This window comes from Cephus cinctus, unplaced genomic scaffold (assembly GCF_000341935.2).
Source record: "Cephus cinctus unplaced genomic scaffold, Ccin1 Ccin1_scaffold0975, whole genome shotgun sequence".
Lineage (NCBI taxonomy): Eukaryota > Metazoa > Arthropoda > Insecta > Hymenoptera > Cephidae > Cephus > Cephus cinctus.
In genome coordinates, this window is record NW_014333530.1 from 570 (window position 1) to 21,708 (window position 21,139).

The 21,139-nt window shown below is 34.9% G+C and overlaps 7 protein-coding genes across 22 annotated transcripts; 5 read left to right on the forward strand and 2 right to left on the reverse strand.

Annotated features, from left to right (window-relative positions):
* Window positions 1–599: 599 nt before the first annotated feature.
* On the forward strand, window positions 600–2,847 carry LOC107271451 (hydroxymethylglutaryl-CoA lyase, mitochondrial). 2 transcript variants are annotated; one of them, XM_015747473.2, is made up of 3 exons: window positions 600–862; window positions 1,100–1,187; window positions 1,315–2,847. In XM_015747473.2, the coding sequence occupies exon 3, from the start codon at window positions 1,348–1,350 to the stop codon at window positions 2,311–2,313; it is 966 nt and encodes a 321-aa protein (XP_015602959.1). In that variant the 5' UTR covers window positions 600–862; window positions 1,100–1,187; window positions 1,315–1,347; the 3' UTR covers window positions 2,314–2,847. The 2 variants fall into 2 exon arrangements, with proteins under 2 accessions (XP_015602959.1, XP_024944465.1); XM_025088697.1 differs by having other exon boundaries at window positions 600–794.
* LOC107271444 (UPF0668 protein C10orf76 homolog) lies at window positions 2,598–8,188 on the reverse strand. Of its 9 annotated transcripts, none has more exons than XM_015747460.2 (11): window positions 8,077–8,188; window positions 6,969–7,157; window positions 5,219–5,504; window positions 5,012–5,145; window positions 4,733–4,943; window positions 4,358–4,652; window positions 4,071–4,288; window positions 3,770–4,002; window positions 3,577–3,703; window positions 3,203–3,477; window positions 2,598–3,132 (listed from the first exon to the last, which is right to left on the reverse strand). In XM_015747460.2, exons 2-11 carry the CDS (start codon window positions 7,119–7,121, stop codon window positions 3,040–3,042), a joined length of 2,025 nt encoding a protein of 674 aa, XP_015602946.1. In that variant the 5' UTR covers window positions 7,122–7,157; window positions 8,077–8,188; the 3' UTR covers window positions 2,598–3,039. The 9 variants fall into 9 exon arrangements, with proteins under 9 accessions (XP_015602946.1, XP_015602943.1, XP_024944458.1 ...); XM_015747457.2 differs by lacking the exon at window positions 8,077–8,188 and adding an exon at window positions 7,714–7,831; XM_025088690.1 differs by lacking the exon at window positions 8,077–8,188 and adding an exon at window positions 7,791–7,811.
* LOC107271452 lies at window positions 5,529–6,948 on the forward strand. The gene is made up of 4 exons (XM_015747474.2): window positions 5,529–5,866; window positions 5,942–6,137; window positions 6,207–6,646; window positions 6,722–6,948. Exons 1-4 carry the CDS (start codon window positions 5,831–5,833, stop codon window positions 6,734–6,736), a joined length of 687 nt encoding a protein of 228 aa, XP_015602960.1. The 5' UTR covers window positions 5,529–5,830; the 3' UTR covers window positions 6,737–6,948.
* On the forward strand, window positions 7,766–10,314 carry LOC107271445 (probable sulfite oxidase, mitochondrial). Of its 5 annotated transcripts, none has more exons than XM_015747462.2 (8): window positions 7,766–7,897; window positions 8,095–8,159; window positions 8,224–8,859; window positions 8,932–9,118; window positions 9,219–9,344; window positions 9,405–9,597; window positions 9,663–9,863; window positions 9,943–10,314. In XM_015747462.2, the coding sequence occupies exons 2-8, from the start codon at window positions 8,122–8,124 to the stop codon at window positions 10,245–10,247; spliced, it is 1,686 nt and encodes a 561-aa protein (XP_015602948.1). In that variant the 5' UTR covers window positions 7,766–7,897; window positions 8,095–8,121; the 3' UTR covers window positions 10,248–10,314. The 5 variants fall into 5 exon arrangements, with proteins under 5 accessions (XP_015602948.1, XP_024944460.1, XP_024944461.1 ...); XM_015747463.2 differs by having other exon boundaries at window positions 7,863–8,000; XM_025088692.1 differs by having other exon boundaries at window positions 7,816–8,159.
* Window positions 10,315–10,727: 413 nt separating this feature from the next.
* LOC107271449 (tubulin-specific chaperone A) lies at window positions 10,728–13,011 on the forward strand. 2 transcript variants are annotated; one of them, XM_015747470.2, is made up of 4 exons: window positions 10,728–11,008; window positions 11,263–12,464; window positions 12,553–12,760; window positions 12,836–13,011. In XM_015747470.2, exons 2-4 carry the CDS (start codon window positions 11,645–11,647, stop codon window positions 12,969–12,971), a joined length of 1,164 nt encoding a protein of 387 aa, XP_015602956.1. In that variant the 5' UTR covers window positions 10,728–11,008; window positions 11,263–11,644; the 3' UTR covers window positions 12,972–13,011. The 2 variants fall into 2 exon arrangements, with proteins under 2 accessions (XP_015602956.1, XP_015602957.1); XM_015747471.2 differs by lacking the exons at window positions 12,553–12,760; window positions 12,836–13,011 and having other exon boundaries at window positions 11,263–11,709.
* Window positions 13,012–13,094: 83 nt separating this feature from the next.
* On the reverse strand, window positions 13,095–15,458 carry LOC107271446 (U3 small nucleolar RNA-associated protein 15 homolog). 2 transcript variants are annotated; one of them, XM_015747466.2, is made up of 6 exons: window positions 15,273–15,458; window positions 15,087–15,181; window positions 14,286–14,868; window positions 13,983–14,203; window positions 13,478–13,913; window positions 13,150–13,385 (listed from the first exon to the last, which is right to left on the reverse strand). In XM_015747466.2, the coding sequence occupies exons 2-6, from the start codon at window positions 15,174–15,176 to the stop codon at window positions 13,150–13,152; spliced, it is 1,566 nt and encodes a 521-aa protein (XP_015602952.1). In that variant the 5' UTR covers window positions 15,177–15,181; window positions 15,273–15,458. The 2 variants fall into 2 exon arrangements, with proteins under 2 accessions (XP_015602951.1, XP_015602952.1); XM_015747465.1 differs by lacking the exon at window positions 15,273–15,458 and having other exon boundaries at window positions 13,095–13,385; window positions 15,087–15,176.
* A 451-nt stretch (window positions 15,459–15,909) lies between these two features.
* LOC107271447 (DDB1- and CUL4-associated factor 12) lies at window positions 15,910–20,655 on the forward strand. Its single transcript, XM_015747467.2, has 7 exons — window positions 15,910–16,050; window positions 16,285–16,500; window positions 16,623–17,078; window positions 17,163–17,393; window positions 17,480–17,764; window positions 17,838–18,003; window positions 18,069–20,655. The coding sequence occupies exons 2-7, from the start codon at window positions 16,415–16,417 to the stop codon at window positions 18,222–18,224; spliced, it is 1,380 nt and encodes a 459-aa protein (XP_015602953.1). The 5' UTR covers window positions 15,910–16,050; window positions 16,285–16,414; the 3' UTR covers window positions 18,225–20,655.
* Window positions 20,656–21,139: the final 484 nt, after the last annotated feature.

The window sequence follows — 21,139 nt, forward strand, 5'->3', positions numbered from 1 at the left end:
GTTCCATTTGAATGTAATTTATTTTCGATATTCTACAATTTCAATTCAAATTTTATCTGCTCCGTATATTCTGCGAGATTTTTATTTAGCTTCAATTTTATATTTTGAATAAATTTTGAAAGTAAATCAAGATCCAATAATATTTAGTCAAAATCGAGGTGCTACACACGTGTCAAGTTGGAACTGCACTTTCTTAAAAATGTTTCAACAATAGTTCTTGAGAGGTTCTATAGTTCCCGGTCTCTTTCTAAAGGTTGCTTTGGGAACCAAAGGTGAGGAGCGGAGAACCTCTGCCCGCCAAACTACGCGTTCGTGTTCACGTTTAGCTCGGCTACGACGGGATTTGCAGTGTCGACGGAGGCGTGATCACAGAATCCTACTTCCAGACTTGCCGCTACGATTTAGCGCAATGATTTTGGTATCGCCTAAAACCGAAGCATTGTGTATCTCCCTGCTCATCTCTGGTCCAACATATGAACTTTCGTCTCTTCTTTAATTTTACTTTCTGCGTGTCGCTTCATTACGCCATCTCGGTCTTGTTCTAAGAGTTGCTTTGGGAACCAACGGTGAGTAGCGGAGAACCTCTGCAAATCCCGGAGACGGGATTTGCTGTGTCGACGGAGGCGTTGATCACAGAATCATACTTCTAGACTTGCCGCTACGATTTAGCGCAATGATTTTGGTATCGCCTAAAACCGGAGCGTTGTGCATCACTCTGCTCATCTCTGGTTGAACCTGATCTCTGGTTGGGCGTTGGAAGTGGATCCTAGTTAGCAGTTATCGCTACTTGTAGCGCAAGTATTTCAAAATAAACAGTCGATGATTAACTGGATAATCCGCGGGAAGAAAAAAGAAATCAGATGTACAGAAGAAACTGTCTTGACTTGCAATAATTTCTTTTCTGAAATCAAATAAAGAGTCGATTAGTTTGATTCATTTTATATTGTATTGATATCATTTCCGCGGTATTAATGACGTATTACACGTTGATTGACGCTATTTCGATTATTTACAGAATCAAGCAATGATTTGCTGCTATTTCACAATATACTGTAATACGTAATAGATAGATAACGCAATATTATCTTATTTGTTACAGAATTTAATAGCATGTACATTGTTGATGTGGATATTAAATTTAGAAAAGATCCTATCCTTTTCCTACAAGTATACTATTAAGAGCTGAGGTAAAGAAAATATTGGTTTTTACATTGGTTTTTAATTATTTTGCATTCTTTAACGAATGTTTTTGAGTTCTTCGATATACGATTTTCTATAAAACTACAATTATTTATTTTCTTGTTTCTCTTGCAGCTATAAAGATACATATTTTATATACGTTCAAGAATGTTCTCTACTCGTTCTATCACCCGTATTAATAGTACACGATGCTTCAATAATTTTGTAAGAGTCGTCGAAGTTGGGCCTCGGGATGGTTTACAAAATGAGCCAAAGGTGGTTCCTACATCAACAAAAATTGATTTTATCAATAAACTCACAGATACTGGTTTGCAAACAATAGAAGTTACCAGTTTTGTGTCACCAAAATGGGTTCCACAGATGTCTGATAATGCAGAGGTGTATAAAAACATTACAAAGCAACCAGGTGTAGCGTACCCTGTACTTGTACCAAACTTAAAAGGGCTAGAGAATGCACTTAATAGTGGCGTCCAGGAAGTAGCAATATTTGGAGCAGCATCCGAAGCATTTTCCCAAAAGAATATTAACTGTTCCATAAGTGAAAGTGTCAAGAAATTCTCGTTAGTTGTTGGTAAATCCAAAGAGCATAATGTGAAGGTTCGTGGTTATATATCCTGTATTGCAGGATGTCCTTACGAAGGAGATGTAAAACCCTTAGTAGTTGCCAATCTGACAGCTGCCCTCTTGGAACTTGGTTGCTATGAAGTTTCTCTTGGTGATACTATTGGTGTAGGAACACCTAGGAAAATTGAAGCTGTTCTGAAAGAATTGGAGCACATTTCTTCAGGGAACATGGATCGTTTTGCCATGCACTGCCATGATACATATGGACAGGCTTTGGCTAATGTGTTTGCCAGTCTCCAAAAGGGAATTAGAATCTTTGATTCTTCAGTTGCAGGACTTGGTGGTTGTCCTTATGCAGCTGGTGCATCTGGAAATCTTGCCACTGAAGATTTACTCTATCTACTACAAGGTCTTGGACTTGAAACTGGAGTCAATTTAGAGAAGGTAGTTCAAGTTGGAGACTTTATTAGTAATGAACTATGTAGGGATAATAAATCAAAAGTGGGTGTCGCTATGCTTGCAAGTGTGAAACATAAAAACTATGCATAGTGTTATTATTAATTTTGATGCATTGATACTGCAAAGACTTTTGGGTGCAAGAACTTTACGTGATTTTGACAAATTTACTATCGGTGTGTAAATAACTTTATGACAGATGGATTTTCATACGCGTTTATAATCATTTATGCAGAAGTACTCTTTTTGTACATTTCCAATATTACGATACTTGTACAGCAGTAGTTTTCTATTATAATATTCAAATAGTGCATCAGATATTATTGTGCAACAATATACCATGATATACTATAAATTGTTCATCTCTTAGCCCAGCGATCATTTGAATATTTATTTTATTACTCTCAAATCTCTTGCATCGATTTACAATACTCCACGACGTATCTTATATTGGTCGGATTTTCGCAAAACCATTTAATTTCTCAATACTTTCTTTAATGAACATTGTAGTCCAAATTATGTAATTATACAAAAGTTTAAGGAGATAGATGAATCTTCCCGAAATAAGTAATTGGCTCCTCCTAGATGAGGAAAAACCATATGTCACAGCACATTGGGAATATAAAACACGATTTTGTTAATACAGAGTCTATCCAAAATTCCATCCTCGCTCGCTGTCACATAATTTACGAAAACTCGCGAGCATGGCACTAAACACTCTTTTTGCAGCATATAAGCACAAATACGAGCAAGTATTATTAATGGTGTCACAATACACATTGTACATATTGAATCGAACGCTTCGGTCTTCATCCATTGTTACGAAATACTTGATAACTCCTGCAGAATGGCTTGCGTATCCAAAGCACTTAGATCTATTGATCCACGAGTATCCATAACTACCCCGGTAACCTGAAGAAGCAATACTTAGAAAGATTTTACATAGATAAGTATAGGAATTTGATATAACTGATAGACCTACCATTTCTTCGAAGAATGATGTATGTTTTGGTTTCTCTGTGTATCTTTCGTATTGATCCAAATTATCCTGGAGCTTTAGCGTTAGACTGTCATAATTTTGAATGATGACTGTCAAAATTTGCTGTTCTGTAGGAGTCGAAAGACTTTCACTTGCTAGCCATTCAGCTATCTTTGGTGGGAAATGATTCACGATGTCTCGCATATTGACAAGACAGTTGGCGAGCTTAAGCGCGTGTTCCTTGTACTCGTAGGATTCACTCGTGGAATATCTTAAAGCTGTAAGTAAATATAGTTAAGTATCTGCGAGTAAGTAAATAAAAATATCTCAAAGTTCTAAGTATTTAGAGAATCAATGAAATAACTTAAGATACTTACCCATTGCATTAAGATTAGTAAAGATAAGGCGCATTCTAATGATCTCATAGAAGAGTTCGTCGTAACTACTTGGAGAAGATAGGAAGGTATCTCCGTAAGTAATAAATAGATTCAGGATGTTTACAACCTGAGAAATGAACTTCGTAGAAAATTTATGACGTACACACGTTAATTAGAATTCTATTGGATTTACCTGTATAGCGAGAGGAAAGATATTCATTTTCTTAACCAAATGATTTTCATGAGTAGTTAAGAATTTTAAGAGATTGATCAGAGCTGTCCATAAATCGCGCCATTGATATCCTAATCGTACTCTACACCTCTTTTGATAGCAAAGCAGCCTTTGGAGTACACCTATACACTGGAGATATAACTCCAGTGGAAATTTTTTCATCATGTGAGATGTGACAAATTCAACCAGTAGATCTGAACATATGAATGATAATATCAATGAAATATTACATTGCATTAAATAATATTATAATGAAACTTACCAAGTAGGGTAGCCGCTAGGGGTTGAGTAGGAGCAAATTTGTCTTGCAACTTCCTGTGGTGCATCGGAACTCGATGCAACTGTACTCTAAAAGCCAAATTTGCATCGTGCATTAAGCTATTAGCATATTGGTCTTCGGCAATGCAGCTAAGTATCAGGAAGCACAGTTTAACGTTGTTCACTATCGCCTCTGTCCTCATTACTTGCATAACTATCGAGCTGAAATCATACAAAAGCATTATGTATTGACAATAATTCAGTTTTTTTTTTAAATTAAAATGATATTACCAATATTGGAAAAATGTTGCAAGCAGATTAAACGGCTGTGCCATAACATCAGGTGGCTGAGCACCTGGTGCAACTGCATTTGGACCCAGAGTATTATTAGGCGAAGGTGGTGCACTGGTATCACTCTGAGTATAGGCCAAAGTAGTCACAAAATTTCTATTTAAATGTGTTGCCTCGTATAAAGCCAATAGCAGAGCATTGTTTGCTCGAATTTGTTGCGTTTTTGCTTCTTCCTCGCCAACAAACATATTTCCTACTATGCTCGTTAATGAGGATAGCCAGGATGCCTGAACCTCTGCAACGGCATTAAAATAACAATATTCGTTACTACATGTTATTTAGATAGTCTTTAATTTCTTAATCAGTTTGCGATACCTGCTCTTTGTTGAGCAAACTGTCTGCAAAAATCTGTCAATGAACTCGATATTATTTGACCATATCCATTTAAAGCTAGCTCATCATCCAAAATTGAAAGCTTGACAATATAAGGATTAGCACTTTCGTGTTTTCTGTAATTGACTAGAAGTGTCAAAAGCAAAACTGCGTCATGTCCATGTCGATTTCTTGCTGAAGTGTCTCTTAGTAACTAGAACAGAAGAGGAAAAATATTATTATAAATGTGATACCATTTACTGTGCTGCAATTAAATCTTACTTGCACCAATGATTCAAAGACACTGTTTAGCATCACATACTCCAGTAAGGTATTCTGGCTAACATTATCCATTCCAGTGACAATAATAAGCAAAAGTTTCAAGCACAAAGCTTTTAAACTATCTGGATACTCTCCTGGAATAGAAAAATCAAGAAATGAACATACATTACCAAGAATTTCTATCTATATTCACTTTCAAATATTTACCAGTCAAGAAATTGTTACAGTGCTGCATAAGAGTCGTCATTCTCTGCTCTGCAGAATCAAATCCCACTAAAATGTCTATTAGGTTGAAACCACAGTCACCCTGACTAGCTTTTTTGTACATCGATTGTATAACAGCAGCTAAAGTTTGCAGGGCATACACCACGCGAAAAGGATGCTCGTCCACGAGAGTATCGACACAGTGACATACTAAGGCATTTAGGTTTTCTCTGCTGGCATTTAACTGGTCTGTTGTCATCCGCAAAATTTCACTTTCAATGTGAGGAACCTGTCGTGAAAGAATTACACTAATTTATTATTCTTTTGTATCAAAACATACTTGCTCTCCCCATATATGAGATATTCAACGTGCGTGATCCATCGTTCACTTGTTAGAATATCATTTATTTGACAGGAGAAGTCCATGAATGGTGGTAAACCATAATTGAAAAAAAAATTTCAGTTAATCCAAGCCTTCGGCAAATTAATGATTTATTACAACGCCTAAACATGGTGTTTCCGCATAGCTGCCTGTTAATTTTATAAATTTCTAAAATTGGGGTCATCGACCTTTACTCATTCTATTATTATAAAACCGCATGTCCCAGCAGTACCATGGTTGTTGGAAAACTTATTTCGAAAATCATCCAGGTATTATCAGTATAACTAATTTCATTAATCAAACACAGTAAATAAACTGTAACATATTAAATCGATTATTCTTAGTCAATGCCAACATGGGAAGTTACTAAATATTATGGGCGAGTCTGTATATTTCAATTGAAATGTTTAAAGTACCGAATGCAAACTAGCGAGGCCTGGTTCAACTTTAAGTGTAAGTTTATGCCAGGAAGTCTGCGCGACGATGCAGAATGCGAAGACCCGCCTCCGGAAGAGACTAATAAGCAGTTCAATGATAAATGTATGTTCTTACGGTAATTAATTTCTGAATTGAACATGATATTTTGTCATTTATTTTTGTGGCTGATAGCCGGAAAACTAGGACCACATGAGACACAGAAAGGGGGAACGTCCAAAAACCAGGATTATGAGCCAACGAAGAAGGCAAAAAGCAGAACAAAAATGAAATTGGTTCCTGAATCATTCTACAAAGATCAGCATCAGTCTCGATCAGTTAATAAGAAGCACCGAGCGACCTGTGACAGAGAAAGGAGCACAAATAATAATAGCTGCACCTATAAAGGATGCGATATATCAGCGGTAGAAAGAGGATGTCGAACAGCCGAGTGCAAGGTTTCATCAAATAGGAAAAAACAAAGTAGTGACAAGCAATCTTCTTGTGATAGACAGCAAGGACAGCAAGAAGGAAAAGTCATATGTACACAACCACGACAGGAAGAGCAATATAGTAAAAAGCAGAAATTAAAGAGGTCAAAGAAAAATCCTAGTACACCAGAAAAGAAGCAAAAAGTAAACTGATCATAATTCGATTAACTATTAAACTTTATCGATAATGTAAAGCAAAATCATATTGTTTTGTTGCAGCTGAATCGCAATTAATAATGAATAGAAACTTCTTAACGAGGAAGATATTCTGCAGATCTACAATGAATATTCCCTGTCTAGTTGCTAACTTTATAAAAATCTTACATCTTGTTAGAAATTTATTTTGAGCGTCTTGCAGTTTTGCTTTTTCATATTGTTGAACAGTATTAATAAAGATAGTAAGAGAATATGATAAGAATGAAAATGATATGAATCTTATGCAATAAGAAATACTATACCGACTGACCATTGGTTTGATAAGGAATAATTCATTCCAAAAGTTTGGATGAGCTAATGTCAGATCCTCTCCTTTAAAAAAACTTTCATAAATTGGAACAAGCTTTCCCTTGTGCTGGCGCTTTGAACCAGAGCCACTTCTTTTACGCATTGCCATGGCCATTCTGATAGTTTATCTCAAATTTGTCATTCGTCACATCTAAAAGAAAAATAGAATTATGAAATAAGTACAAACATTGACTATAGTGCTTGGCTTACAAACAATTAAACAATATAAGAAATTGTTTACATAAGCAATGATAATAAGATACAGATTTACATATTTAATACACATACAGATACAACGTGGCATTTAAAAATCACATATTTATTTCGTAAATAAAATATGTGTAAAGCTGTCAAAGATCACATAAAAGATTACTCCCGGTATAACCTCTTACTCCAAAAACAAGCATGAACGCAAAAAAGAATTGTCACGAGATAAGAAATGATTTTTTAATTAAATAATACAACACCATATGAATTTTAACCGATTATTATGTAGAGGACAAGCGACATACATTTATGTACATAAGGCATACATATTTGTGCTTACCAAGCACATTAAACGCGTATATACCGCGCCAACTAAACCTAAGAAAAAGTCATTCGGGATATTCCTTGTGCTCGTGATAAAAAAGTTAATTCATTCAGAGAATGTAAAAAATTACTGTGACAAATCTTTCTAAAATTCCGCACAAAATCACGAAAATAACCTTTCAGTGAAATGACAGGGAGCCATTACGCTTCAAATTTAAATACATATGTAACTGATGTAACAGTAGAAAAGTACTTAGTAGTAGAATGTTTTGGATAATCTTGTGACTGTGCAAGTCGAATTAATAATAAAAATATATATATACATATATCAGCAATTGCGTAATAAAAATAAATATGATGGTAAAGTTATTGTTGTATGTGTGCTATCTCTTATTTTTTGTATTTTACGATCTGGATACTATCTTCGAAGTTTTGAACGCATTTAAACCCGATAACTCATATAGTATGATTTCATTCGCAGTTTTTTAATGTCATGAATATACTCTTCAAAGACTAGTATAATAATATTAATTGTATACCTGTTGTCATTCCTATAGCTATACTAATTGTACGACGCAACCATTATGGCTTTTCATTTGAAAACACTGTGCAAACATGGAAGGTATTTATCAAAAGTTATGTTTGCTTTTGTTTAATTCTTCAGTATTGTGTTTCTTTATAAACAGATCTTATACATTAAAATCAAGAATACTCTTGCATCGTCCTGCTACAGCTTTCAGTAGCTATTATAATGAGAAGGAACAAAGCTCGCAGAATGAGAATTCTAATAATGATCCATTCAGAAGGTATGCTGCAACTGCAGCAGTTACTCTGTCTGCCTTAGGGCTCTACTTCTTTCATGCTTTAGATATAGAGAAGGTATATGCATTTGGAAAGCATAAGAACGTGGAGTATGGTGCACTGCGAGAAGATTTAAAAACATATACAATGGAGGAAATTGGAAGACATGATAATAAAAGGACAGGCATATGGATCGTGTATAAGCATGGTGTCTATGATATAACAGATTTTGTGGAAAAGCATCCTGGTGGATCTGATAAAATTATGATGGCTGCTGGAGCTTCAATAGAGCCATTTTGGACAATCTTTGCTAATCACAATAAGGATGACATTCTGAGTCTATTGGAGTCAATGAGGATTGGGAATATTTCTGAATCAGATGCAAAATCTCATTCTGCTGATGATAATGATCCATATAGAAATGAACCACAACGGCACAAGGCTCTAAAGATCAATGGACAAAAACCATTTTGTGCAGAACCACCTGCATCACTATTAGTAGAAAGCTTTTACACGCCCGCGTATGTGTAATAGATGATATTCTACTTTTGCACGATGTTACTGATTATAAATCACAATAATTTCTGTTACAGGGAATTATTCTATGTGAGACATCATTTGCCTGTTCCAGAAATTGATTTGAAAACATACGAACTTGAACTTGCGGTGGAGGAAAATACCCAAAAAGTACTGAAATTAGAAGATATAAAAAAATATCCAAAGTACACGATAACCAGTGCCGTTATGTGCGCGGGCAATCGCCGCTCTGAAATGGCAAAGGTAATAGGTATATGTCAATTAATTACTGATAAAATTAAAGTATGTAAACTAACTAATAACATTCTAAATATATAACGATCATATAACTATGTTCTCATAGGCAAAACCTCTAAAAGGATTAAGTTGGGGTGTTGGTGCTGTTGGAAACGCATCATGGTCTGGTGCTCGATTATGCGACGTACTTAATGATCTAGGTATCAAAGAAGATGACTACAATCATGTGCAGGTACTATTCCATAAAGGCCTTATAACTAATATATAATATTGTTTCATACTGTCACTTTAGTTTGAAGGTCTGGACTTGGATCCATCTGGCACATACTATGGTGCAAGTATTCCCATAAGCAGAGCACTAGACCCAAGAGCTGATGTTCTACTGGCATATGAAATGAATGGACAACCTATTTCAAGGGATCATGGCTTCCCAATACGAGCAATAGTTCCTGGAGTTGTTGGTGCTAGAAATGTTAAGTGGCTGGGTAAGGAAATTTCGGAGTGCTAGTAAACAAAAAAATAGTTTAGATAAGTGGAGTATTTTTATCAGGTAAAGTCATCATATCGAAGGAGGAGAGTCCATCACAATGGCAGCAAAGAGACTATAAAGGTTTCTCACCAAGTACAGATTGGAACAATGTTGACTTCTCAAAATCTCCAGCTATACAGGAACTTCCTGTTATTTCTGCTATATGCAGTCCGGAACCCATGGACAAGGTACCAGTTAAGGATAACAAAATCTCTGTCAAAGGTAAAATATTAATTCGCAATTTCCTTATGTAATATACTTACAATTAGTAGTATAAAATTAGGAATTACAATTTTTTAAGGGTATGCCTGGTCGGGTGGTGGGAAAAAAATTATTCGGATTGACGTGACAGCGGATGAAGGCAACACTTGGCACACTGCAAATATAGTGGCACAAGATTCTGCAGCCAAGGAAGGTCGTCATTGGGGTTGGACTATTTGGAATATTGAATTACCTGTGGAACCAAAAGTGAAACATGCTGAGATTTGGGTAAAAGCTGTAGATTCGTCGTACAATGTGCAACCAGAAAGTTTCAAAAATATTTGGAATTTGAGAGGATTTCTTTGTAACGCCTATCACAGATTGGAAGTTGAATTAATACAATAATTATTAAAATTAAGATGATTTTTAACTGATATTAAAGGAGGAATAAATATGAAATTATAAAACTTTACAGATCTTGATACTTTGCATTATTAAGTAATATTTTACGTGGATAAATTGAATTTTCTATGTCAATATTCGAAACAAATAGAATTAAATATTAAACTCATCTGTTTACCATGTTCTCTTATCTAATAATTTAATGTAAGATGTGTGTTGATATTTAAAGGTGCACGTCCTATAATTGGATTTAATCCAAATTAATAATAATCGATAATTATACATACATATATATGAAATAGGAAAGTGGTCCATCGCTTTTAAAGTTTTATCATAATTACAAACTTATTTCAAATTTGAAAATCTACAATTGTATTTATACTCATCAATTACACTTTCGAGATTACGAGCTATTGCTTGTATAAGAATCGATGATATCGCAATAAAGTCTCGACCGTCGTAGCGGTAAAGTATAGATGAACACCTATGCGTTTTTTATTGCATCTGTCACAGCTTCAAATTCTTCGTTCGAGCACATTTCTTGCTAATCATCTGACCATATGAGGCAAAACCCTCTCGTTTCGTATAAACACTTGTGATAAGAAACTCAAATTTAGTCAGTTGTTTTTTAAAAATGTCGGATCCACGATTACGTACCCTAAAAATTAAAACCGGAATAGTGAAGCGTCTTGCGAAAGAAAAGGTTATGTACGAGAAAGAAGCGGTGCAACAACGCGAAAGAATACAGAAACTGAAAGATCAGGGTAAGTATACTTTATTAAATTAATATAATAAAAGTTTTGGTTGCACATTTGTAGCAATTCTTTTAAATTCTGTTGCAATGGACTTTACCGATGCACTTAAGCGCAACGCAAAAGGATTGTTTCTCGAAATACCTATATTCACAATAAAGTATATAAACGTGCTATTATTTTAAAAGAATTATAATATTTGATTTAATATTGTTATTACAATTGTATAATGTTTTGCCTGTTAAGTTTTGCAATTTATTTGACAGGCAAGGATGACTATGACATTAGAAAGCAGGAAGAAGTGCTCCAGGAATCACTGATGATGGTTCCAGATTGTCAACGTCGTTTAGCAAAAGCTTATGAAGAATTAAAGAAAATTTTGGAAACGGAACAGGATTTAAAGGACCAAGAGCCTTATAGCGAGGCAGAAAACGTTTTGCAGGACGCTGAAGAACAACTTCCTAAAGGAGGAGAAGTTCTTCATGTGTGCTAAAAGATCTTAAGCTTTGCACAAGAACCATATTTTGCATTTAATTATTATTTACATAAACTTCTTTAATAAATAACTTAGGATACTAAATATTAACTTTTAATAATATTTTCAATTATTAAACATAGAATACCATATATGGTGATTTGAACTTTACCATGCATTCAGGGTCTAATAATTTTAATCCATATTATAATCAGTATGCTCCTACCAGTGCTATTTATCCAACATACAATCCAAATCATGGTATACCTACTCACAATATGTATAACTATATGGTCAATCCATCGTACAGTATTTCGCAAGAAGAGGAAGTGTTAACCACGACTCTAGCAAAAAGACAAAATGATGAAAAAGTTATTGAGAACTTTATTGGAGAGAAAGTCACTGAAACTGTGTACAATAATAGCTCGCAGGAGAAATCAAACATTGCCACAATTAAAACTGCTCTAATATCTGCTTGTAAACTCAACGAAAGACTAAACAAAATGGCTTCAGAACTAAAAACTGATATAGACTTACCGGAAGAAGAATGGCAAACAAAATTAGAAGAGTGTCAGTCAGTAAAGTCTGAATTGTCTGAATTGCTAAACAGATTCAAGGAGGCCAATGTGCTAGAAAAGACAAATAAGCAATTAGAAAAGAGAAAAAAGAAAAGATTGAGAGAGAAACGTAGACAAGCAAAATGGAATCTAGAAAAGATATTGAAACTGGAGAGAAGAGCGATTTTACATGCTGAAGCAGATGCTTGGATCAGTCGGAAGCAAGAAGAAATAAATAAAGAAAAACAGGAAGAAGAGTTGAGAAGGGATGCAGACATGATATTATCAGACGTGAGAGGAAAACGCAGCGATGCAAAGAAATTTCTGGCTGTTCTACAAGAATTGGAAAACTTAAGAAAAGTTAAAGTTAATGCTGCTAGAGCGAGGGGTGAACACCTTTCATCAGCAGCGGATGAAGCTTTCAATAATATCATTGGTAAGATTATCTGATTATGTTTCACTAATTCTTAACACTATTTTCAGTCTGATTTAGTTCATTACAATTTATATCTTTTTTTATACAGTGAAGTTAGTAGAACAATGGGCAGCACTGGATAGAGAGTATTCGATCGAGGAACAAGGATTAAAGCTAATGTTGAAAACGGATAATGAGGAAAAAATTGAAAAGCAAAAAAGAAATACCTTTGATGATTGGGAACGTGTATTGTTTGGTAGAAAGTTACCATCGATTGACAGTTTTCAGCGAGACCCAAGTGAACTCGTGGCTATCAGGTCAGTCAAAATTATAGTACATAACATACAAATAGTTTTACAAGGAACGCGATAATAACCAAATATGAATTTCAGGTTCGCCTGGGATAAATACATAAGTTACAATGGCCAAGGTTCACCTATCCCGATTGGATGGGTAATGCCTGAAACAGCATCATCAGCTGCTTGGCAAAAGTACCTCAAAAATGATTCTTTTCATGCTAAGTCGTAAACTATTATAAAATTATATTAAAACCGACTGCACAACAATACTTTGGCTGTACTTTACTTCCATTGCTAGGACTATTGTCCAGAATGGTATCCACTAAGATAACTCAAGAAATCGATTTTAACGATCCTTTGAAAATATTTATTTGAAAATCATATACGCAATTCAAAGAGAATGATGATTAACTTATACTGAAAATAACATTTGTCTGTGCGGCCAGAGACGGTCCTAATGCTGGAATATCCTGAGTATGCGATACGGAGGTTGTTTCAGCAGCGGACAATAGCATTTGTAGACTTCCTTGCAGTTCCAACAATGACATTGTTAATTCTAACTCTTCGTACAGTTTTTTTAACAGTATATCAATCAGCTTACGTATCTCTGGATTTAATTCTTCAAGATAATCTCCGTATACGTCTGGAACACAAAGCATAATTCGATTCATGATTAGCTAGCAGATACAATCACACTAAATTATTTTAACGACAATTATATGTAATAAGACATACCCACGAAAACATTTGTAACATGCATTATTACATGGCCAAATCTGATACTTCCAATATACCTAATTAGGAACTTCAAAATGGCAACTAAGAATTTTGATTCTCTACCAGCCAAAGCTTGTTTCAAACCCTGTCGTCTTATAAGTTCTTGAAAAAGGGCAACGGTGACATGTGGTGTTTTTTTTACTACATAAGGAAGCATAACACAGTCTAAGGCCTTTGAGTATTCAAACTTTCTAAGACAGGCATCATATTTGCCTATTATCTCCTTCGATTCCTCCTGAACCACACTATCTACAGTAGGAATATGAGAATTCTCTGCAGAATATCTGTAAGACATTTTTTTTCTACGTGGTTTTGCCTCCTTCGCGTCATCTTCTCTTCTTCTCACAGAAATCAGACCATCCACCATACCAGCTACTATGGTCTCATCGTTAGACTGAAAATGATAAATTTATAAGAATTGCTGTAGTTGAAAAGATTTTCCACCACATGATTTCATTCTTACACTGATTCCAATACTGAGCACTGCATTTGGATAATCCAGGGTATGAACAACCTTGTATGTTCCAGCGTCATATATTTTTACGTGTCTGTCTAATGAACCAGAAAGTATTCTACGACCATTTGAAGCCATTTTTAAACAAGTTATTGTTTTGTGATGTTGGGACATTTTTGCGAGCAATCTACCACCTGCAAGAGCATCCCATACTCTTATTTCAGTCCCTCCTGAAATACATGTTAAAAGTAATTAAGCTTACATGGATAAACGTTATTTTATTCAAAAAGGAATATAAAAATATTAACTTACCAGCTGATAAAAATATACCACCAGACGGCAGATATAGTAAACTTTCTACCGGTGCTTCATGATTTACACTAAAGATATGTTTATTTGTCCTTGTGTCATACATTTGAATGGTTTTATCATATCCACCCGAAATAAATATATCAGGAGATACAGGGCTAGTAGCTCCAGCTCGAATATAATCTGAATGCTCATTGAATGATATTATTTGTTTTTCACTTGGTATATCCCAAACAGCTACAGTCTTGTCATCAGAAAAAGAAGCAATGTGAATGCCATCAGCAGTAAAGAATGTTCTATGAACTGCAGCTTTATGTCCTGAGAATAATCTAAGTAGACTTTTTGAATTAACGTCAAACAATCTCACAACAGCTTCTTCTCCACCAGCGCACAGTAGTTTACCATCCGAACGAAATGATCCACCGTATGCTGCTTCTTTAAATCTACTGAGGTTTTTTGTGACTAACTTTGTAATGGGATTATATACTTGTACTCTTACTGAACATGTTACAGCAAAATAGTGTGGTTCTACTGGTGAAAAATCTATATAATCGATAGGTCCAAACTCTTTCACCAATACAGGAGCCTAATAAACAAACCATAGTTAAAATACATACTACGTTCAATATAACATAGATATTTATAAGACGTAATCGATATTGAAAGAAAATGATTAATAATAAATAAACATCAATAGAACTGATTAAGGTTAACACAAATACACGTGGTTTTTAAATCTTAAGGGACGATATAGAAAACAATTCAATAGTGATAATTTATATACTATTGTTTAAAAATACTCACCGTATACTTCTTCCAATATATATTATCTTCTGTTAACTCGGCAGAGGTCTTTGAAAATACTTTAATATTCGTTTTCTTGAACGATGCCATTTTTTCTAAAAAAATTTAGTTGAAAAGTGTCAGATAGTGTCAGCGAAATATGCCCGACAGTGGGGACATTTAATGTCCAACTTTCTTTATACATACATATAACTGATAACCAACACTGCTCGATCTTTTTATTAAGAATATCTATATCTATTAAAGTAGTTATAATTCATTTAACACGAAACAGAATATAAATTCTTATTTTTCAGTAAAGAGAAGACAAATATTCATTTCTCAAGACACCCTGTACATGACGGGAGTACCCGTTTCAATATGGCGTTGGTAGTTGCTTAGTACCGTTTTGGGTTCCCATAGTTTAACATGTATTTTATGGAATTATCACCAGTTCCTCTAGACTCAATTGACACGAACTCACGACGGTGACTTGGATATTTGTGAATTCAAAGCATCAGGAGAATTATGCAGTTATTTCATGTGTGAGATTCAAGATTTTTTTCCGATGGACAAGTTACTTCGGTCCTGACTTGCTCAATAGATTTGGCTATTTCCATCGCTTCTCTGAAGTTTTAATGGGCGAGTACACGACAAGACTATCAAGACAATATACGCTGAGGTTTCAAAGCCTTTTGGCAACCTCAAAGGCCAAATTACCACTACGTACGACACTTTTTTAATTCCGGTCAAATCAGAGCCTTCTGCAGACATAATAATTTTCTACTGTTTAATTGCACAGTGCTGGCACTTGGCTCTTTAGAGCATAAAGCCAAAAAGGATCAAGAAGAAGAAGAAGAATTGCACAGTGGACGTCAATCTTTTCTGTTATGTTTATTGTTGTACTACACAGACGCTTAAAATATTTGCGAAGTCGTATTTAATAATTACGATGACGGATTCTTTTCATTGATAGACTTTAGAGGTAACTGGAGAATTTTGTGACCATTGATAATTTAACATAAAACTTATGTTTACTATGGGTATGAAAAATGCAATGTTTCATGTTTATACTACTACCTCTTTTATGGTGTGATAAATATAATGATATACTTCGAAATTAATTAGCAAAATTTTAATTTAGAATATAAAATTACTAATAAATTACAAGTTTCATTGTGATGGTGTTCCTTTGTCTTGTTTTATGTGAAACTTTAAGGGACGTAATACAAGAGAGACTATCCATTCCACTTGAAATACAATCTAGTATTGTAAATCTGTTTGCTCAGATGCATCTGTATTTATAAATATTTATGAGTGTAAAAAAGTGACAACCAAAACAGCAGACTATGGCTGAAACACAGAGAGTTGTTGTTTATGGACGACAACCACCATGTGCAAGTGGTTCACGTTTGGAGGAACGTCGGGCACGAAGGTAACTCTTCTCTTTTTCAAAAAGTACTAGATGATTAATTTTATGTAACTGTTAAGTTGCTATAAAAGAGATTTAGTTGTGGAATGTAATATAATTTTAATTTGAATGCTTTGTTCTTCTAGACTTGCATTACGATTGGAGAGAAATAGAAAGCCAGATAAGCCTGAAGACTTTGTTTGCTATGAATCAAGTGATGATGAGGAGGAGACTGTTAGTGAAGGAAAACAATTCTTACGAACCTCTTTCAATTTTGTGGACTATGTTCGCGCACGTGAAACGAACACGAGAGAAGTTCGAAAAATCAATCAAGAATATGGCTCTCGGCATATATTAACGCATGATCTATTTAAAGAGTATTCAGTTAGTTTAAATAACATGAATAAAGTGTTTTGCTCGCAGTGGCTCAGCGATAGACAAGTAGTATTTGGAACAAAATGTAACAAATTAATGGTTTATGATGTTGCAACTCAAAAATTAGATCAGATTCCTTCTCTTCATGGGAGGCAAACTAATCCTGGAGGTGGAGCAGTGCCCGAGCAACAGTGTGGCATTCATTCCGTTCAAATAAATCCTTCCAGGTAATAATATCAAATAATACAAAAACCATCCTTTATGCATTAATGCTAAAATATTAATTTTTATCAAACTTTTTTTCTTTATAGAACCTTACTATCGACTGGGGCTAGAAATAGCAACGAAATAGCGATATATAGATTACCAACTCTAGACCCAGTATGCGTTGGGGAGACGGGGCATAGAGACTGGGTATTCGATATGTGTTGGCTAGACGATGAATTTTTAGTATCTGGATCTAGAGACACAAAAATGGCATTATGGCGCATTGACAGTGACCTTGCGGACGCTCCTGATAAGGCTGACATACCATCACACAGGTATCTTATCGACTAATTATAAAACAGCAATCAATCTATTATTTATACAGTTTCAATAAACCATCGCATATTATTATTACTAATAGACTAATACAACCAGTATGCGTAAAAGAGTGTCGATCAGCTCAAAAAGTGCGTGCTTTGGCATTTAACAAAGCTTACATGGAAATCGCAGCACTATCGTTAAACAGTTTTATACATATCTGGTCAGCCGAGACATTCAAACAGAAAATCTCAAGAAAATTACCAGCCTGTCAAGAAAATGTTTGCCTAGCAGTTCAAGACGACGGCGTCTACGCCGTAGGTTGTAGATCATATACTCTTCTTCTGGATGCAAGAACTTTACAGCCAATAAAAAAAATACCATCAAGGTCTATAATAATATAATTTACTTGCTCTTCTCAATTTTTATCATTATACAATATTTAATTATCCTTCTTATAGATATAGCGGCTGTGGAATCAGATCAGCAAGTTTTCAAGGCTCTGTCTTGACAATTGGTACAGGATTAGGGATGCTGATGTTCTATGACGTGAGGGCTCAAAAATATTTGGAATCCTCAATAAATTCAAATCGAACAGTCGTTTTAAAAGCCAGCAAAGGATACGTGGTAAATACAAAATTATTATAAAACTCAATATCAGCACTTACTAACTTTGATTAATTTTTATTCAGTTTCCGGATGAAGAATACATAGACGGTTTTCAAAATGTCAAATACACACCTGCCATTTATACTCACTGTTATGACGCGTCTGGTACTCGTCTATTCACAGCTGGTGGACCATTGCCTGCAAATCTGTACGGTAATTACGCAGGATTATGGCAATGAGTCTGATTACGGGTTCGTATTGCGCTGCATAATCACAAGCTTGTAAGATACAAGCCTTTTGCTATGTGCGGGATAAAACTTAATTGTGACATTCTGACAATTGTCCCACGTTCCACATTTTCCCTGGGATTAGTAAACGGGACGAAGAATTCATAGGAAATCATGCAAGAAAAAGGAAGCATCGGACTACACTCAAATTTTGTTCCTATCTCGAGAACTATTTCTAAAAAGGTTTCTGTCCGCGTCTTGCTTATTTAACATCAGACATGGCAGATATATAAGAAACTCGCACGGATCGAATTCTCAACGAACTATTAAATTCTCGACGTGAAATGTGTCTGAAGATGATACTTCCGCAAAATTGTAGACTACATTCAATGGTATGCGATTAAGTGTCTGTGCTATTATTTATAAATATAATTCCCATAACGCGTTAGGTTATCACGGAACAGGATAAAAATTTCTAGCATTGCCAGTTCTGTGTCTCGTCCGCAAGCCATTTGCATGATAAAGGAGTGCATAAGAAAGTGATCGGAATAATTAGGCATGAATTTGATATGATGCAATTGTAACAGAGAAGCGCCTCAAAAGGATACTCGACAGATTATATATAAATACGGGATATCAATTTTCACGTGCAATTTCCTAATTGCGAAATAAATTAAACGTAATAATGGTGTTTAAGAATGACGTAGTGGAAGATGCTGCCAAGATGTATAGTTTAGTGAATTAATGATGAATGATATTGAACGATCATTCGTCGATTAACAAAACGAGGTATGGGTATGATCGTGATGAATATTTATTATGGAAAGGAACACTTACAGTACCTCTTAATATCGCCTAGTGAATTGTTAGGGGGCTCATCAATCGAATGCAGAAGTTAAAAACTCTTATTGTAGGAGGCATTAATTAATTCTTCGTCAGCCTACTTTACGAATATCGTAATATTACTATAGCAGCCAGATACGAGGTGGCGTATCCAAGAGAAGAATATAAATGATTTACATCACAGACTAGAAATGTCAAAAGCTGTGTACTTCCGGCAAGTTTACACGAGTTCACTTTCGATCGAACCTGACTGTTAATTTCATAAGCTTGAGAAAAAGAAAAGAAAAACGACAAAACAAGAATCCGCATCGTTCGCTCTCGCATCGTGGTATTATTAGGGAAATTATGAAAACTAATGAAAAATGGGATAAATGAATTTTATGAAAAAAGTAATCATACGAGTGAGCTGTGATTGTGTAAATGTTATATGTTTTTTTTTGCGTGCGTGCTGTTATATACATTGAGAAATGATTTCTGCATTGAGTATAACTTTTCGAGGGGAAATACATTATTGACACTCAGTGACGACAGGAAGCAATTAGCGATGTGCGACTATTTAGATAATTGCCAAGTTTTAATAGGATATCGTCCACGATCGAACGCCGATAATTCAATGACGCTTGGAAAATTCAGTGTACTTAAAATGAAATCGCTGTGTTTTCAGTCCGATCGTCGTTAAGATTTTTATGACTCGTTATATCGATCAAGCCAAAATAGATTTATTTCGGACTCCTATGTTGTTTTTTTTTAAAATACAAATCGCGAATATCTATATTTGCACAATAAATGTAACGCGCCCACTATGTTTAGGGAAGTGCTAACAAGGTGATGAGCTGCTATATCGATATTTTCAATAAAACTTGACAAAAATTTTAAGCCTACTCGCACGCCCCTAATAATAATAATAATTTATCTATTAAGATCGTTAACATATTTATGGTTATGATTTTTAACACATGTTACTTTATACGTATACAAGAACCCAATTAATATTAATTCAATTTTCTTTTCATTTTTCCTCCCTTTTCTCTCATGTATTGCGAATGTCATTGAATGACAATGATGCCGATCCTTATTCGATCACCAGTCTCTGCCATCTTAATGATGAATTTTCTCGGCGTTAATAAATACCTAATCGAATTTATTTGCGATAAATTGTACACTATCGATTATTGACAGCTATTAAGCGAGCGTTGACTTTGGGACTATAAGAAAATGAATCAATCGCCATTATTAGTGCAAGAATAAATCATTAACAAACGTGCATTAGAGATTCACGTATCACACTACGTCTAAGCGTATGAAAAATTACGGTTTTTCTTATAAAATTGACTATCCGATCGTGACGTTATGCTCAACGTTAATTGGTACAATATGAAATTTTATAAATACCATTGTTTACCAAAATTAGTTCTCCCAATTCAAATTATTTAATTGCACCTGAACATTCTTTAGACTTACCTTTCATCTGCTGCGACACTAACAGGATTACGATTATCTTAACCTAGAAATAAATTGGTTAAAATAATATCAGGTCATCTCTAGTCGAATCTTGACCCCACTTGGAGGTAAATGAAAATATAGTTTTTACAAGAAGCAACTAAGATTTCTATATTTTTCTTACACGTCTATGTAAACGATTCTTACCCATATCTAATGCAATGGGTCGTTTACTATTAGCAAATTCTTATTCCGCATCGAGACTGCACGCACTTTCTCTGAAAGCATTACGTGGGAACGAGGACTTGCGTGAAGATTGCGAATTCAATTTACCGTCGTGTACTATTGGGAGCGTATCACGGAATAGAAATTCATGTATTTCGATACGTGAAGTACGGTGTCTCGAAAAAGAATATTAAACAGTAGAACGAAATGAATTTTTACAATGAGCTGCATCATCGCGTTTAAACGAATGATAAATCCTCAAAAAAAAAATGTGCAAGTGGACAGACGTTTCCCAAAATGTATTCTGCGTCATAAAGATGGCAGAGCTTCGAACAATGAGTGTATGAAAATGTGTATCACCGTGAGCCGACAGACTAATTTTTAAAAGTCGCCACGTCGCTGTTTTGAAAATTGCGTTA

Excerpts from the sequence above, each read along its gene's own strand:
- LOC107271447 (XM_015747467.2), top strand. The coding sequence starts at position 16,415 with ATGGCTGAAACACAGAGAGTTGTTGTTTATGGACGACAACCACCATGT. Across the intron at positions 16,501-16,622 it reads GAGGAACGTCGGGCACGAAG|ACTTGCATTACGATTGGAGA; the intron begins GTAACTCTTCTC and ends TTGTTCTTCTAG. Across the intron at positions 17,394-17,479 it reads GCTGACATACCATCACACAG|ACTAATACAACCAGTATGCG; the intron begins GTATCTTATCGA and ends TATTACTAATAG.
- LOC107271444 (XM_015747460.2), bottom strand. The coding sequence starts at position 7,121 with ATGGCCATGGCAATGCGTAAAAGAAGTGGCTCTGGTTCAAAGCGCCAG. Across the intron at positions 4,289-4,357 it reads GCAACATTTTTCCAATATTG|CTCGATAGTTATGCAAGTAA; the intron begins GTAATATCATTT and ends GTATGATTTCAG. Across the intron at positions 3,478-3,576 it reads TACTAATCTTAATGCAATGG|CTTTAAGATATTCCACGAGT; the intron begins GTAAGTATCTTA and ends ATTTACTTACAG.
- LOC107271446 (XM_015747465.1), bottom strand. The coding sequence starts at position 15,176 with ATGGCATCGTTCAAGAAAACGAATATTAAAGTATTTTCAAAGACCTCT. Across the intron at positions 14,204-14,285 it reads TGGTATATTTTTATCAGCTG|GAGGGACTGAAATAAGAGTA; the intron begins GTAAGTTAATAT and ends CATGTATTTCAG. Across the intron at positions 13,386-13,477 it reads TGTTACAAATGTTTTCGTGG|ACGTATACGGAGATTATCTT; the intron begins GTATGTCTTATT and ends TTTGTGTTCCAG.
- LOC107271445 (XM_015747462.2), top strand. The coding sequence starts at position 8,122 with ATGGCTTTTCATTTGAAAACACTGTGCAAACATGGAAG. Across the intron at positions 9,598-9,662 it reads TAGAAATGTTAAGTGGCTGG|GTAAAGTCATCATATCGAAG; the intron begins GTAAGGAAATTT and ends TATTTTTATCAG. Across the intron at positions 9,864-9,942 it reads TAACAAAATCTCTGTCAAAG|GGTATGCCTGGTCGGGTGGT; the intron begins GTAAAATATTAA and ends CAATTTTTTAAG.
- LOC107271451 (XM_015747473.2), top strand. The coding sequence starts at position 1,348 with ATGTTCTCTACTCGTTCTATCACCCGTATTAATAGTACACGATGCTTC.
- LOC107271449 (XM_015747470.2), top strand. The coding sequence starts at position 11,645 with ATGCATTCAGGGTCTAATAATTTTAATCCATATTATAATCAGTATGCT. Across the intron at positions 12,465-12,552 it reads AGCTTTCAATAATATCATTG|TGAAGTTAGTAGAACAATGG; the intron begins GTAAGATTATCT and ends TTTTTTATACAG. Across the intron at positions 12,761-12,835 it reads AGTGAACTCGTGGCTATCAG|GTTCGCCTGGGATAAATACA; the intron begins GTCAGTCAAAAT and ends TATGAATTTCAG.
- LOC107271452 (XM_015747474.2), top strand. The coding sequence starts at position 5,831 with ATGGTTGTTGGAAAACTTATTTCGAAAATCATCCAG. Across the intron at positions 5,867-5,941 it reads TTATTTCGAAAATCATCCAG|TCAATGCCAACATGGGAAGT; the intron begins GTATTATCAGTA and ends GATTATTCTTAG. Across the intron at positions 6,138-6,206 it reads TAAGCAGTTCAATGATAAAT|CCGGAAAACTAGGACCACAT; the intron begins GTATGTTCTTAC and ends TGTGGCTGATAG.